Source organism: Idiotropiscis lumnitzeri, chromosome 8 (assembly GCF_059441095.1).
Source record: "Idiotropiscis lumnitzeri isolate Australia: NSW breed Sydney's pygmy pipehorse chromosome 8, RoL_Ilum_1.0, whole genome shotgun sequence".
NCBI lineage: Eukaryota > Metazoa > Chordata > Actinopteri > Syngnathiformes > Syngnathidae > Idiotropiscis > Idiotropiscis lumnitzeri.
In genome coordinates this window covers 2,635,379-2,650,995 of record NC_142398.1, presented here as the reverse complement: position 1 = coordinate 2,650,995, position 15,617 = coordinate 2,635,379, and the positions used below count along the sequence as shown (strand labels likewise).

Sequence of the window (15,617 nt, the reverse complement as noted above, 5' to 3'; positions counted from 1 at the left end):
AAGATAAAAGATAAAGATGTCCTTTATTAGTCCCACAATGGGGAAATTTGAGGTGTTGCAGCAGCAAAGATATAGATCACACAGAGTCGGCGGCGTAATGTAGCCGTGAATGTATAACATTAGCAGCAGACATTCATAAAAAGCATGCAAATATACACAGTATAAACGTATCTAAGTGTAAGGAAACACTCCTAATGCCTGTCCATTATACAGAGGGGGAAACGCTGTAATGATAAAAACTACTGAATGATTGAAAATATTGCAATGATAAAAATATTGCAATGATAAAAGTACTGTAATGGTAAGAGTACTGAAATAATAGAAAATACTGCAATGATAAAAGTACTGTAATGGTAAAAAGTACTGCAATGATAAAATATACTGCAATGATAAAAGTACTGTAATAGTGAACATCCTGCAATGGTAGAAATACTGCAGTAATAAAAGTACTGTAATAAGAATACTGTAATGGTAAACAAAATACATCATTGGTCAATATTTAAGTACACCATTGGCTGAAAGTACAGTAGTAGTGTATATTGCATCCTAGGACTGCACAATTGCATTAATGCCCTCCCGTTTGTAGGCCTGACCCAATGTTCTTGTTAAAAAGTCTGACAGCAGTCGGCAGGAAGGAGCGGCGAAATCTCTCTTTGGTACAGCGAGGGTGTAACAGTCTATCACTGAAGGAGCCGTGGAGTGTTCTCAGAGTGTCATTGAGTGGGTGGGCTGGGTTGTCCAGCATTGATGACAGTTTTGCCGTCATCCTCCTGCCCCCCACTGAGTCCACAGAGTCCAGGGAGCTGGCCCTCCTCACTAGTTTGTCCAGTCTCTTTTTGTCCCGGCCCGAGATGCCTCCTGCCCAGGAGACCACTCCATAGAAGATGACTGATGAAACCACCGAGTCATAGAAGTTCCTGAGGAGTGTTCCCCGAACGCCAAAGGACCTCAGCCTCCTGAGTAGGAAGAGTCTGCTCTGACCCTTCCTATAGAGAGCGTCTGTGTTGTCGCTCCAACGTCTGTTCCCTGGATATTCATTGGCGCAGGTGGAGAGTGCCGACGCTTGCGGAAATCCACCACCAGCTCTTTGGATTTCCCAGCGTTGATTTGGAGGCGGTTCTGCTGACACCAGTCCACGAACCCTTGCGTAATCCCACTGTACTCCCGATCGTCACCGTCAGTGATGAGGCCGACAATCGCAGAGTCATCAGAGAACTTCTGCAGGTGACAGGTTGTGGAATTGTATTTGTAGTCCGAGGTGTAGAGGGTGAACAGAAAGGGAGCCAGAACAGTTCCCTGCGGCACTCCCGTGCTGCAGAGTAGCAAGTCAGACACACAGTACTGTGTTCTCACGTACTGTGGCCGGTTTGTGAGGTAGTCGTGGATCCATGTGATGAGGTGGTGGGCCACTCCCGCCTCCTCCAGCTTGTCCCCCAATAAGGCGGGCTGGATGGTGTTGAAAGCACTTGAGAAATCAAAGAACATGATCCTCACCGTGCCCCCCGCCTTCTCCAGGTGGGAGAGTGAAGTGTGGAGCAGGTAGATGATGGCATCATCCACACTGATGCCAGGCTGGTATGCAAACTGGAGTCGGTCCATTGAGGAGCTGACCAGGGGGCGCAGATGGACGAGGACCAGTCTCTCCAGGGTCTTCATCAGATGAGACGTCAGTGCCACTGGTCTGAAGTTGTTGAGCTACTTCGGATGGGGTGTCTTTGGAACCGGAACCAGGCAGGATGTTTTCCACAGCTGGGGGACTCTGCCCAGCTTCAGGCTCAGGTTGAACATGTGCTGGACGATTTCACACAGCTGGTCTGCGCAGGATTTGAGGAGCTGGGAGCTAATCCCATCTGCGCCTGCTGCCTTCCTCGCCTTCATCTTCCTCAGCTGGTTCTTCACCTGAGATGTTGTGAGGAACAAGGCTGAGCAGGAGGAAGTGGTGGTTGTCTGATGAGGCTGGGAACTGGAGCCTGTGGAGAGAGAGAGGGGAGAGAGAGGGGGAGAGAGGGTCTCGTTTGCAGTGGCAGGAGGGGTTGGTGGGGGCTGCAGCAGGGGAGCCTGAGCGGGGTCAGGCATTTGATCAAACCTATTGAAAAATAGGTTCAACTCATTTGCCCAGTGAAGCCCCCCCTCCTTCTGGGTCCTACCTGGTTGTCCGTGGCCTGAGATGGTCTTCAGGCCCCTCCAGACATCCCTGGCATTGTTCCGCTGCAGTTGTTCCTCCATCTGCATCCTGTAGGACTTTTTCCCCTCTCGGTCCTCCTTCTCAGCTGACGCTGCACTCTCTTCAGCTCGTCCTTGTCGCCTGACACAAAAGCCCTCTTTTTCTCCTTCAGGAGAGCTTTAATGTCCGGTGCGATCCAGGGTTTGTTATTGGAGAAACATCTTACAGTCCTGGTGGGAAAGGTGTTCTCCATGCAAAAGTTAATATAGTCTGTAATTGTGTCTGTTAGACCATTAATGTCCTCACCGTGAGCTTTGCTGAATACCTCCCACACAGTTGTGTTGAAACAGTCCTTTAATGCCTCCTCGGCTTCTCCAGACAATGACTGAACTGTGCGTGTCACAGCTGGCTGCCTGCGGACCAGAGGTTAGTACACAGGCAGGAAAGCAACCAAGTTGTGATCAGCTTTGCCCAGCGGGGGGACGGGCAGTGATGTGTACGCCTCCTTGGTGTTGGCATAGAAAAGGTCCAATATTTTATTTCTCTGGTGTGGCAGGTTACATATTGTGTGAATGGAGGCAGAGAGGAGGAAGGAGAAGCATGATTGAAGTCACCAGAGATAAGGAGCAGAGCATTTGGGTGCTGTGTTTGTAGCCTGCTCACAGCTGCAGTCAGTACGTCACAGGCTGTCTCACTGTTAGCACAGGGTGGCACGTACGCCGCCACCGCGATCACATGACTGAACTCTCGCGGTAAATAGAACGGACGCATGCTAACAGCTATCAGCTCAATGTCCCGACTGCAGAGTTGATCCTTAACACTTATGTGCCCAGTGTTACACCATCTATCATTAACAAACACAGCCAGCCCTACTCCTTTCCTTTACCGCTCTCCAGTGTCCTGTCCGCCCGTAGGATTTGAAAGCCATCCAATTCCACGACGGCGTCCGGTGTTATCTCTGTTAGCCACGACTCCGTGAACATCAGCAAGCTAGCCTCCCGGACAATCCTCTCGTGCCGGGTTAGCGCTGTTAGCTCGTCCATTTTATTGGGGAGGGATCCAACATTTACGTTTCGCCCCCGCACGACATCCCCGTCTCTTCCTTCTCAGCTCGCGGGGGATATCGGGTCTCGCTCCGGGAGCCGACGCGGGGTTAGCACGGAGTGCTAACAGCTGATCTCTTGAGTACACAATCGATCCGTAGCTCAGAGTTTCGTCTCCGGACACGATCGCGCAAAAAACAGCCCCCAACAGCAGTAAAACCACCGCAAGTTGTATGTCCATTGCTGAGATGAGGTAAAAAGAAAATAGAACAGGGTAAAGGGAAAAAACACACGAAGAAGGCTCAATAGTGAGCCACGCTGCTGTAAACAGGCAGCCACTCGCGCGGCACCGGAACCGGCACACACTTGCCTCTTCGGAGGGGGTGCTAGAAAAATAAATGTCCGTTTTCTGAGGCTCAATATGAAACTTTTTGCTGTATTCTTCGTTAATTTAGCTTAAGTGTGAACAGTATTAAACAGAATGTTTGCATTCAAAATAAAAGCACATAGCTTAAACCGGAAGTAGAACCGTTCAAAAAATAAAATACAATAAACAAAATCACCGCTGCTGTCCACAAAATATGAATATGGTTAGTTACACTCCCACCAAAATTATGAGTCTTAGTGTGCATTAACAACTGTAACAAATATTTTTTAACAACTAATTAACACTTCTAGTCATGAGCTTGTAAACATTCCAATAACAAAACTAACTTTTGCACAGGGCGCTCTACAATAGAAGGCCTACTAGTGCGTTGACCTCTGTCATTCAGTTTCTTATCTCCAAAGGAGATTTTCACTCTTCTCACGAGTCTGTCCTTGCCACTGACAGTCTGCAAGACTCTGGCAAGTCTCCACTCGCCTCTGGGTAACTGTTCATCAATATCCAACACAACATCGCCTACTTTGAGATTTCTTTTCGGAGTCTGCCAGCGCTACCTGGCGATGATGTAGAGCAGATACTCGTGTCTCCACCGGCACCAGAATTGTTCAGCCAAAAACTGAACACGACGCCATCTCTTTGCGCTATAGAGGTCCTCCTGTGGGAACACTCCGGGAGGGGGAAGTGCTGCCCTTGATTTCAGGTGCAAAAGGTGGTTAGGAGTGAGAGGCTGCAAGCTGTCAGGGCTGTTGAGGTTGTCTACAGTCAATGGATGACTATTGACGATGGCCATGGCTTCATAAAATAAAGTCCTTAAGGAGGCATCGTTGAGTCGTTTTTGTTGTTTCCTGCCCGCTGTAGTGACAAAAGGACCAAAACAGTCCATGCCGCAGTATGTGAAGGGCGTAGATGGCTCTAACCGTTCAGCAGGTAAGTCGCTCATTCTCTGGCCCTCTGGAGCTCTGCGAAGTCTGCGACAGATGACACATTGGCGGATAAAAGAACCAACTGTTCTGCTCATGCCAGGGATCCAGTAGCCACTGGATCTGATTTGATTGATGGTGAAGCCTTTTCCTTGTTTTACTTCTTCACGACAGTGAGCTATTATAAGCTTGGTCACATGATGTTAGAGATAATAGAATTACGCTTTTTTAAATTTTGATGACGTCATAGCCCCGCCTACAGAATTACGCTTTTGTCTCGTTGTCCCCGCCTACAGAATTACGCTTTTGTCCAAAATGGCCGCTATCCCCGCCCCTGTGTTAAAACTATCCAATCTCCAGCCACCTATTTAAAAATATTTACATATTCCCTGCCCCTTGAAGGTTTAATACCACGCCTACAGAATTACGCTTTTGTCGAAGTGGGCCCCGCCTACAGAATTACGCTTTTTGTCTCGTTGTGATGACGTTGTATGTGTGTGTGTGTGTGGGCCAAGGGCCCCGCCTACAGAATTACGCTTTTTGTCTCGTTGTGATGACGTTGTGTGTGTGATTGGGAGGGGGGCTTGGCCCCCCTCCCAAACTGTATGCTTCTTATGTTAAAAACAATGTGTTCCCTGCGTGCGTGCGTCCCCAACCGAAACTGTACTTATGTTATTCATATTTTAATATCTGAAGTATATAAAGCATCCAATGAAATGAGCTATATCTAATTAAATAAAATTAAATTAAACGAGTGAAATAATATGAGTTGAGAAGAGCAGGCGTTGTTTTTACCTTTGAATAAGATGTTTATTCGGTGGATATAGGTCATCCATATTTAAATATCTGAAGTATATAAAGCATCCAATGAAATGAGCTATATCTAATTAAATAATGTAGATGTATAAAATTAAATTAAACGAGTGAAATAATACGAGTTGAGAAGAGCAGGCGTTGTTATTACCTTTGAATAATATGTTTATTCGGTTGATATTTGCCCTTTTTGCAAACATGTCTGGACATATTCCCAGCGACATAAGTTTAAACATGGTATTGTGCAGGCTTGGGGGTTTGTCCGGGCAAGACGCCGGACAACCCTCCAAGCCTGCAGCAGCCTCAAGGTGTTTCAAAAGATAGTGAGTGGCGACATCCTGTCGATCGATGGGCAGCCGTGGGCATCCGGGCGACCACCCTCCTCCTTCTTACCTTTTTGTAAAATCTGCCGAGTCATGTTTACTTGTCTGGACATGTATCTGTTGGCTACATTTGGCCAATCGAACCACGCCATTTAACCCTCCCCCGGTCTCAAACCAGTATAAGTAAAGCCCAAGTCACGCTCTGCACAGACAAGACAATTTTTCCAGCTCGTGAAAGAAATGAAGACGTGTAGACCAAGACGTCATCTGGGTGTGAACAGCAAGGCCCGAAGGGTGACAACCATCGCCGCACCTGATCATATTGACAACAACATTGCAGAAATCTCTTCAGGTAAACGATGCAATTAATCTTTAACTATATAGCTTTCTAATATTTAATCATGGTATCTTTGTATTACAGATAGCGGTGTGGATGAACCTACATGCGATCAAGATCTGAATATGGATGTTGTGGAAACCTTTACAACTACAAACATGGAACAGGTTGAGACCTCTACAAATGTAGACCAGGATGGACCCTCTACAAAAACAGGCGAGGACCAGACTGTGCCATCATACTCCTTGTGGATGGGGGGCCCAGGAATCTTAGCAAGACCTGTTGCACCCTCGTACAACAACGGCGAGCCATCGTATTCAGGGTGGAGTCGTCCCGTTTCGCCGACACCGTCGTCGACACCTCCGATGACCCCCACCTCGTCGGCCGAATCTTCACAAAACGAGAAGGTACAACTGTCCAGTTGGTCCGACCAGGCTGATTCTCCACAAACCACGGAGATCAAGGTTCAGACCGTCAACGACCCTGACCACGGACCAGCACCTATTTCCGAAGATGAGGCAAAACATATGTCATGGGATAATCCTCCTAAGGGATGGATTGATATGGATGTCGTATTAGTTGTTAAGGCGGCTATTATTTACATGGTCAGACGTTTTTTGATAAAGTATCACAAAAAAAGGGGTTGTTTGCATAGCTATAGATACCTATGCAATTGTTATTATCTAAGACTGCACTATGACCGCATCATGCCCATCCTTTGCGGTAAAAAGTTTTTACCATGTATTCACTACTTGTTGGATTTGTGTTCTGTAAAAGCGGATAAAGAAACAGTCAAGCGAATTGCAGAGATCTTAATGGTGGATTTAGCACTCGTAAAGGACTTACCGGACCGCCTTAAAGCGGATGAGCCCATATGTTTTATGATATATCGTGATCAACTTGATACTTTCGAAGAATATCTTATAGAAAATATTAACTTTGAATAAAAAATGGGTAATGTCTTCAGAAAATTATCGTTTTTTGGCTATAGAAGCCAAGGGTGGGCAGATATAATAAATAGAGCAATTACATATAACCCCGATGATAAAGACCCTTTCATTGAAAATTTTTTATTGTTTATGCAAAAAGTGCGTGCCATGTCTTTAACAATTTTTCAGGAGCCTTGGGAATTGTTTGTGCAACATGTCATATTTTTGAGTCGCTCGGGATTGATCGACACGTTTCAAAATATTTTGGAAAATTGGGAAAATGCGATAAGTGTAGGACATGTACTTACCATACTCACGCTGTTTAACGATGTGATAAGATACCGTCTCCGTCATCAACAACCTGTGGATCTCGCGCACGAATTGAAGCTGTTTGAAGACCTGTTAGAATCAAAAGTTAATCCATCTGTTTTAACCCTGACCTATAGACTTTTTACATCTTAGAGAATCCTTATCACGTGTAACCATACTTAACCTTCTTTCAATAAAAAATGGATGTTTTTAAAAAGATGCTTTTGTGTCTGTCTGTGTGTTTAGATAAATAGCGATGTGATGTTTGTCACTAAATCATAAACCGTCATGAGCGTTAAGCGGTGGTTGAAAAAACTGTACTACGACCCCGCTCATCCAGCCAGCTTTGGAGGTGTAGAACGCCTTCATTTAGCTGCGTCGGAGAAAATGGGTCAAAAAGTGACGCGTCATAAAGTCAAGGATTTTTTATCTTCGCAAGATGCATACACCTTGCACAAACCAGCACGAATTCATTTCCCTAGGAACAGAGTTTTTGTGTCCAGTCCTATGAATCAATTCCAAGCCGATCTATGTGATATGCAAGCTCTGACCGAGTACAACGATGGTTTTAAATACCTACTCACAATCATCGATGTGTTCTCAAAACGAGCGTATGCCCGTGTGCTGATGAACAAGACGGGGCCAGAAGTTGTTCGAGCCTTTGAGTCGGTCTTATCCTTTAGCGGCATCCCTAAAAAGTTACAAACAGACAAGGGGAAGGAGTTCTTCAACACGCAATTTCAGAGGTTGATGAAAAAACACAATATTAATCATTTTGCAACAGCCAGTGATTTGAAAGCCTCGGTGGTCGAAAGGTTTAATCGAACTTTAAAAACTCGAATGTGGCGATATTTCACCGCCAACAACACACGTCGTTATATCGACGTATTACAAGATTTAATCGATAGTTACAATGAAAGTTATCATACAAGTATAAAAATGAAACCTAACCAAGTCACACCAGATAACACATGGCTTGTCTTCCAAAACTTGTACGGCAACATACCCTCTGGGGGTAGTGATAGAATAAAAATGATATTTAAACAAGGAGATCTCGTTAGAATATCAAAAGTGCGAGGTGTGTTTGACAAGAAATATGAACAGAGTTTTACAGACGAGTTATTTACGATAGCGGAGTGTGTACCGCGTTTTCCACCTGTTTACAAGCTTAAAGACTACGACGGTGAAATAGTGCAAGGAACTTTTTATGCACACGAGCTCCAGAAAGTCACGATATCCAAGGATCAAATCTTTCAAGTGGAGAAGATTATCAAACGGCGTAAAGTCGGCGGACAGAAACAGTTTCTCATACGTTGGAAGGGCTGGCCTGTGAAATATGACAGTTGGGTCCCCGCTACACAAGTCGTCGACGTATAAATAAGAAGCTTTACAACGAATCTCGACATTTACCAACATGGATCCGAATCTTGAAGGGGGGTTTTACGTCACCTTACCCTCCAATGCAAGTTCTGATGTGTATGTAGACAATACGATAGCTGAATACAGAGTGAATCTGGCTCATCATATCGATCTCGAAGGTAATTGGGAAGTAGCTCTGAGTGAAATATCCTACCCCCATACATGGTTCAACGTGCCTGAAGATCAAGCATCTTTTGACTATGTAGATGCATGGGAAAACGGTGAACCAACACCAGGTGCTTTGGCACCTCTTTACTATGATGAAAACAAATTCACCATCAAATCCTTAAGCCTGTCGGCTGGGTACTACGATAATATTAAGAAAATAGGACAAGATGTGGAAGCGCTCCTCAAAAAGATCCATCCGGAAATCCATGTTGTATACCATTATTTAAAGGAGAGATTTTTCTGGGCAGGGAATGGTCATTACAAGATACGCTTTCGTCCCGCGTTAGCCTACATTTTTGGGGCGTTACCCGATGAATGGGTTACCTGCGGACCCCAGTGGACAGCGAGCCAACATCCTGCGGATATAAAAGCGGGGATGTACCATCTATATGTTTATACAGACGTGGTGTATCATCAGGCTGTGGGTGACGCTTTCGCTCCGCTCTTGAGAACGATACCCATCGATGATAATCACGGTGACATTGTATTTAAAGCCTTTAATCCTCTTTATTACATGCCTGTTAGTAGGAAGCATATTGAGGATATAAGAATCGAAGTTAAGACGGATCAGAATCAACCCGTGGGATTTACACGCGGTAAAGTTATCGCTACTCTGCACTTTAGACCCAGATAGAAAAATGGTTGTATTGGATACGCATCATGATCTTTACCGTTTTGTCGATTATTACGAAACGACACCGCCGTCGACACCTCCGATGACCCCCACCTCGTCGGCAGAATCTTCACAAAACGAGAAGGTACAACAGCCCAGTTGGTCCGACCAGGCTGAATCTCCACAAATCACGGAGGTACGAGTACCTAGTTGGTCCGAACAAGAGTTCTCAAACCGTTCGCTTGAGCCCGCTAAGGTTCAGACCGTCAGCGACCCTGACCCCGGACCTGCACCTATTTCCAAGGATGATGTACAACATATGTCATGGGTTGATCCTCCTAAGGGATGGTTTGATATGGATGTCGTAATAGTTGTTAAAGCGGCGATTCTTTACATGGTCAGACGCTTTGTGATAAAGTATCACAAAAAACGGGGTTGTTTGCATAGCTATAGATACCTATGCAATAGTTATTATCTAAGACTGCAATATGAGCGCATCATGCCAATCCTTTGCGATAAAAAGTTTTTACCCTGTATTCACTACTTGTTGGATTTGTGTTCTGTAAAAACGGATAAAGAAACAGTCAAGCGAGTTGCAGAGATCTTAATGGTGGACTTAGCACTCGTAAAGGACTTACCGGACCGCCTTAAAGTGGATGAGAGCGTATGTTGTATGATATATCGTGATCAACTTGATATTTTCGAAGAATATCTTATAGAAAATATTAACTTTGACTAAAAATGGGTAATGTGTTGAGAAAATTATCGCTTTTTGGCTATAGAAGCTACTTTGAGTCGCTCGGTTTCAAAATATTTTGGAAAATTGGGAAAATGAGATAAGTGACTTAGCATACTCACGTTGTTTAACGATGTGATAAGATACCGTCTCCGTCATCAACAACCTGTGGATCTCGCGCACGAATGGAAGATGTTTGAAGACCTGTTAGAATCAAAAGTTAATCCATCTGTTTTAACCCTGACCTATAGACTTTTTACGTCTTAGAGAATCCTTATCATGTGTAACCAGACTTAACCTTGTCATATTTTTGTATTTCATTCAATTAAAAATGGATGTTTTTAAAAATATGCTTTTGCGTCTGTGTGTTTAGACAAATAACAATGTGACGTTTGTCACTAAATCATAAACCGTCATGAGCGTTAAGCGTTGGTTGAAAAAATTGTACTACGATCCCATTCAACCAGCCAGTTTTGGAGGTGCAGATCGCCTTCATTTAGCTGCGAGGGAGAAAATGGGTCAAAAAGTGACGCGTCATAAAGTCAAGGATTTTTTTATCATCGCAAGATGCATACACCTACGAAATTAGGAGCACAGAAAGGTTTAAAGGGAAGTCTCTGCTTTGAAGCTTGCCCCACACAGAGTAATAAAATTGCACTTGGTAACAAATAAATTACCGCAAAAGTCGGCCAGCCAGGATGAAATAGTGAAAGACAGAGAGTTTCCAGAGTTAACAAGTATCATTAAGCGTTCACTGTATCGCGTACCATCGCTATTTAGAATTTATTCTCATTGTGCCCGCAGGTGGTCAAAAGTAAAGACGGCTGCCGCCAGCACAAACGGCCCCAAAACCTGAAAATAATATTGAAGAGAGATAGAAAAAAAATCTGCCAATATGGAAATCCACTGGTGCCCGACTACGAGTCCATCATAAAACAGAAGCATTATTCGGTAAATAAATTAAGGTTGAATGATTTAGAAAAATAACATAAATTATGCTGCTTTATATTTTGATGTAAAATCTCAAGAGCTCCTTTCAGAGCGCATTCTCGCATTTAGTACGAGGGATTGTGTACATTATTTAAGAAATGAGACATTAAGTGATAAAGACTGCGTAAACATCATTTAAGAAATAATAAAAGCCTTGTTCTTCTGAACTGTCAGTAAAACACCGGACTTAATAGCTCTCGGGTGGTGCTTTATGTTTAGTGGAAAACACCAAAATTTGTTTCATACCATTTATGCTTGCATACTCTTACGCTGATATATTGTGTTTTCAGTAAGTCGATGTCAGATACACAGAATGGAATGGTGTTTATCTACTCCTTTGAAAAGGTAAATATTTTACGAATCCGATAAGAAATGTAGCAATTTTTGTAATGTTAGCAAAGTCGAGTGAGTTTTGCTGCAGATATGACTTGACACCGATTTGACAGTCTTTTTCATCCTTAATTTACTTTTCTTTTTTTTTTTAAATTTGACTTGATTTATTATCCTGACAAAATTCTGACTAATAGCTACTGTTAACATCTTTGGCAGCGAGACTTCAGCAAACTATTAAAACAATAACAATAATATGCTTATTCTCTTCCTTTGTTTTTTGTTTCTTTTGTAGGAGACATGACTGTGATATATTAACAAAAAAGATGGCAGGAATTTGTTCATATTCATTTTTTTTTGTCTTGGCGTGTTTAATTTTTTTTCAAAAGGAAAACAGGCAACATAAAAGATAGCCGCATTTTCGCAAATAAACCTCATTCTCATTTTCTGTATTTTGATTATTTGAAAAATATCTCTCGGGTTGTTGGGTGCGTGTCTTGAATTTCACAATGTATTTTTTACCAGTGATGCACGATATTCTTACCATTGTTTTTAACACGCTGGCCATCGATCATGTGGTATTGGCATTAATTTCACAGTTTGCGCCGTGACTTTTGACCGTAGGTCAGTCAAATGGTCCAGGCTGACTTTCTAGACACTGAGCATGAACTGTAAAATAGTCCCACTTTTTCCATGCATTGTAAATGATTCACTTTGTGACTATAGTAACATGGTAGAAAATAGTCAGAAATGTTTATCATTGTTTTCCAAAGTAAATGCCGGTGTTTGCCCGTCTTATTCTGAGTCACAAATCAGAGAAAATTAACTTTCGAGAGGCTGAAGTCAGGACTTGGGCAATTTGAATTTTAAGGAGTGTCTCTCAATGATTAACCGATTATCAAAATACTTAATATTTGATTCCAGATTAATTATAGCGGTCACTGAAGGTGTAGTGGTACACTCGACTCGACCGAGTTGTGTTTTTTACCCTTCACCTGTGCAAACCAGAACACTAAGAGCAGAGTTGTTGAACTTACATGTCCGTAGTTGAGGAACCCTTGTTTAATGGCAATTTGTTCTGCTTCCTCCCGACCTCCTGGTATGTGGACAGCTCATGTGTTGGTGTAGACCCTCTGACCCGTTGTTGGTTGCAGCCCCGAAACCAGTAAGATCAACAGGGATTATAAAATCAACTCCACCAGTGTGAGCTTTCGGTTGCTCGCAGAGGGAGATGGTGGGCCCGCAGCCATGGGGTCTCCAGAAGCAGCACAGTTTACGAGTACTGCCCCTTTCCGCCAGGCTAGGACTGCCCGCGGTACTTGCCAGTGTATGGAGTGACAAAGACAGGAAAGGTCACAGCTTACCTGATGGAAAACACAGGGGGAAGGTGGAAGAATAAATACAAGAGTGCATAGTTACACGTTTGAAAAGTAGCACGCAATAAAACGGTCGTCATCAGGCAAGAAAAGGTGCAACAATTGAATGATTAGGCTATCATTAATGTCATGTCATTATCCACACCGCTTATCCTGTACAGGGTCGCGGGAGGGTGCTGGAGCCTATCCCAGCTGACTACGGGCGAAAAGCGCACAACACCCTAAGCTGGTTGCCAGCTAGTCACAGGACGGACATAGACACCGTCACTGAGTGGAAACTGAACCCACGCTGCCCACACAGCACACAACTCGGTCGAGTCTATCCATTAGTCACAAATAATTACAGTGGAACCTCGGTTCTCGAACGACTCTGAGTTCGAACAAATCGGAGTCCGAACAAAAAAATAGAGAAATTCTTGCTTCGCAGTTCGAACAAACATCGGAGTTCGAACGCCGGTATGACGCGTGAGTGCGTACGCGAGGGTGGGATGCTGAGCGGCGTACGGGTGTAGATCGCTCTCTTGCTCTCTTCGTGATCAACTGTTGTCGCGTGCGGACGTGCTGCGTTTTGCTCTCGCATTTTATATAGGTGTACGAAGTGTTTTATCCCCTAATCATGCCTCCAAAGAAAGTCAGTGCAAGCAGCAAAGGAATGGTTTCGGTGTTCGAACAATTCGCTTTTCGAACAGGGTTCTGGAACGGATTATGGTCGAGAACCGAGGTTCCACTGTATATTGAAATTAGAGGACACTGCAGGGAATGTCATGGCCATCTTGACATCAATTGCGACAGAGAGCCTGAACTCGACGGTCCAATGATGCTCAACTGTTTACATCAAGAACATTGATGACTCTCATTACACTGGCAGCTCAAAGTGATTCCTGTCTGGGCAGTTGCATGTGAAGATAGCCAAGGAACTTGTTGAGGGCAGGATGGAACCACATGTATGGCGGGCACCGCAGGCAACAACACTAATGGACTTCGGAGATCCTGAGCCAAGCCACCTCCCAAATTTGGCCACCCTGTGCAAGGCAAAACAAGGGAGAAATGAGTCGGCATTAGGTGATAAAAATCCAATTTTGTCGTTGCAGCTGTTAAAGTACAGTACACCTCACAGTGGGAGCATCAAAGACATTGGACTTGACAAATTCTTCTGTCATTACTGGAGTCAAACACAAATGCATGTGTACAAGACATTGTCAAAAAAACCTCATCCAACTGTATGCTTTGATGCTAAGCATGATGTTAGCGCTATCACAGGGTGGCTAAAAGAATGGATACATGCAGGTGCACCGGTCCCAAAAGAAGCTGTAAGTGATTTCTCTCTCGCAATTCTTGGATCTCTGGTCAAAGCTTTTACCCCACATCCCGATTTGAAGAGCTACATTAATGAGTGCTTTAAAGTCTTACTTGGGAATCAGCATGCAAACCTGCCACCATGCTTTGTCAGGGTAGATGTTGCACATTGCATCAAAATGATCTGCCAGTGGGACTGCCTGAAAAATAAAAGACATTGTGTTAAAGAGTTTTATGTGAGATCATTATCACAACTACTCAAGTCACAATGTGTGGAACATTCAACAGAACTTCTAGGTGCCATCACTATTGTGGCACTGAGTGAGTCCGAAGGTAATGACAGTTCTGGAACCCCTCTCCCATCAGAAAAGCGGAAGAAATATCTAAAAACACAAATTGCACAAGAAGACTGTATCAGCATGCCAGACACAGAGGTTCAGGCACAGGAACCCGTCGAGCCAAATAGGGTGCCGATAATGATGACCAACATTGTTTTTATTTGTTTCCAGTGCTGAAGGTATTTTAATGGCTCCTGGGTTAATTTGGGCTGCTGGGTCCAAAAATGGAAAAAAGAAATCAGTTTCTTTGAGGTGCAATCTTCAGATCAATTTGCAATCAACAGAGCCACATTAATGCTCGACAGTGGGTGACTGAATTATGCGAGGAGAGCAGGTCACTTGCCATGGCTGAGGGAGACGGAGATAACATCCACTTCCTCCCTGAGATTATTCCCCACATCATCAGACTGGGAAGTTACTTACCACTCTGGACAGGAGTAATGGTCCCTCTCTTCCGAAGCACCACCATCACTGCAAGTTCGGCAGCTGTTGAAGCAGAGTTCAAAAACATAAAAAATGGGCTTTTCAAGCATGAAAGCCTTCCCATTCGTGTCGACCGGTTTGTTGCCCGTCATCTTGCCTTCATTGAGGGAAATATGCGGATTTCTGCTGCAAAACAAAAAACAGAAAAGGCTGATGTAGGTGATGCTACGACTGTCTTACGACCTGACGATGTCTCTACTACCCAGAGCGGGGGAAAAAAATTTAAAAAAGGATGCTGACCTTGGTGATGAATCTGATGCTGCTGCAAACAATCTTCATATTACCGAAGTTGAGAACTGGAGAGGCTTAGAAGTTCCACCCAAAAAAGGAAGATGAGTTCATATCTCTCTCCTTGTCCTGAGTGGCTGCATGTGGATTCATCCGTTGAACGTAAAAAAGTCAAGGTGCAATTGTTGAAAAATGGAAACCAACAACAGCCTGTTAAACTTTCCAAATTGAAAGTCGCTGTGCTCAACATTTGTGCATTTGATGTCGTGTTTCAGTGTCTTTCTTGCTCTTATTGTGACAGCTTTTCATTTGAAAAGGCTGTAAGCAGCAAGACCTGTGACAATCCATTCCTCCACTTGGTAAAAACCATCGCAACACGAGGTGTGACACAACACGTGTATTCCAAGAGGGCAGAAC

At 44.0% G+C, this 15,617-nt stretch overlaps 1 protein-coding gene across 1 annotated transcript; it reads left to right on the top strand.

The window, feature by feature from the left end:
* The first annotated feature begins 5,599 nt into the window (after positions 1–5,599).
* LOC148331495 (uncharacterized) lies at positions 5,600–7,442 on the top strand. Its single transcript, XM_088303701.1, has 2 exons — positions 5,600–6,000; positions 6,070–7,442. The coding sequence occupies exons 1-2, from the start codon at positions 5,889–5,891 to the stop codon at positions 6,930–6,932; spliced, it is 975 nt and encodes a 324-aa protein (XP_088159827.1). The 5' UTR covers positions 5,600–5,888; the 3' UTR covers positions 6,933–7,442.
* Positions 7,443–15,617: the final 8,175 nt, after the last annotated feature.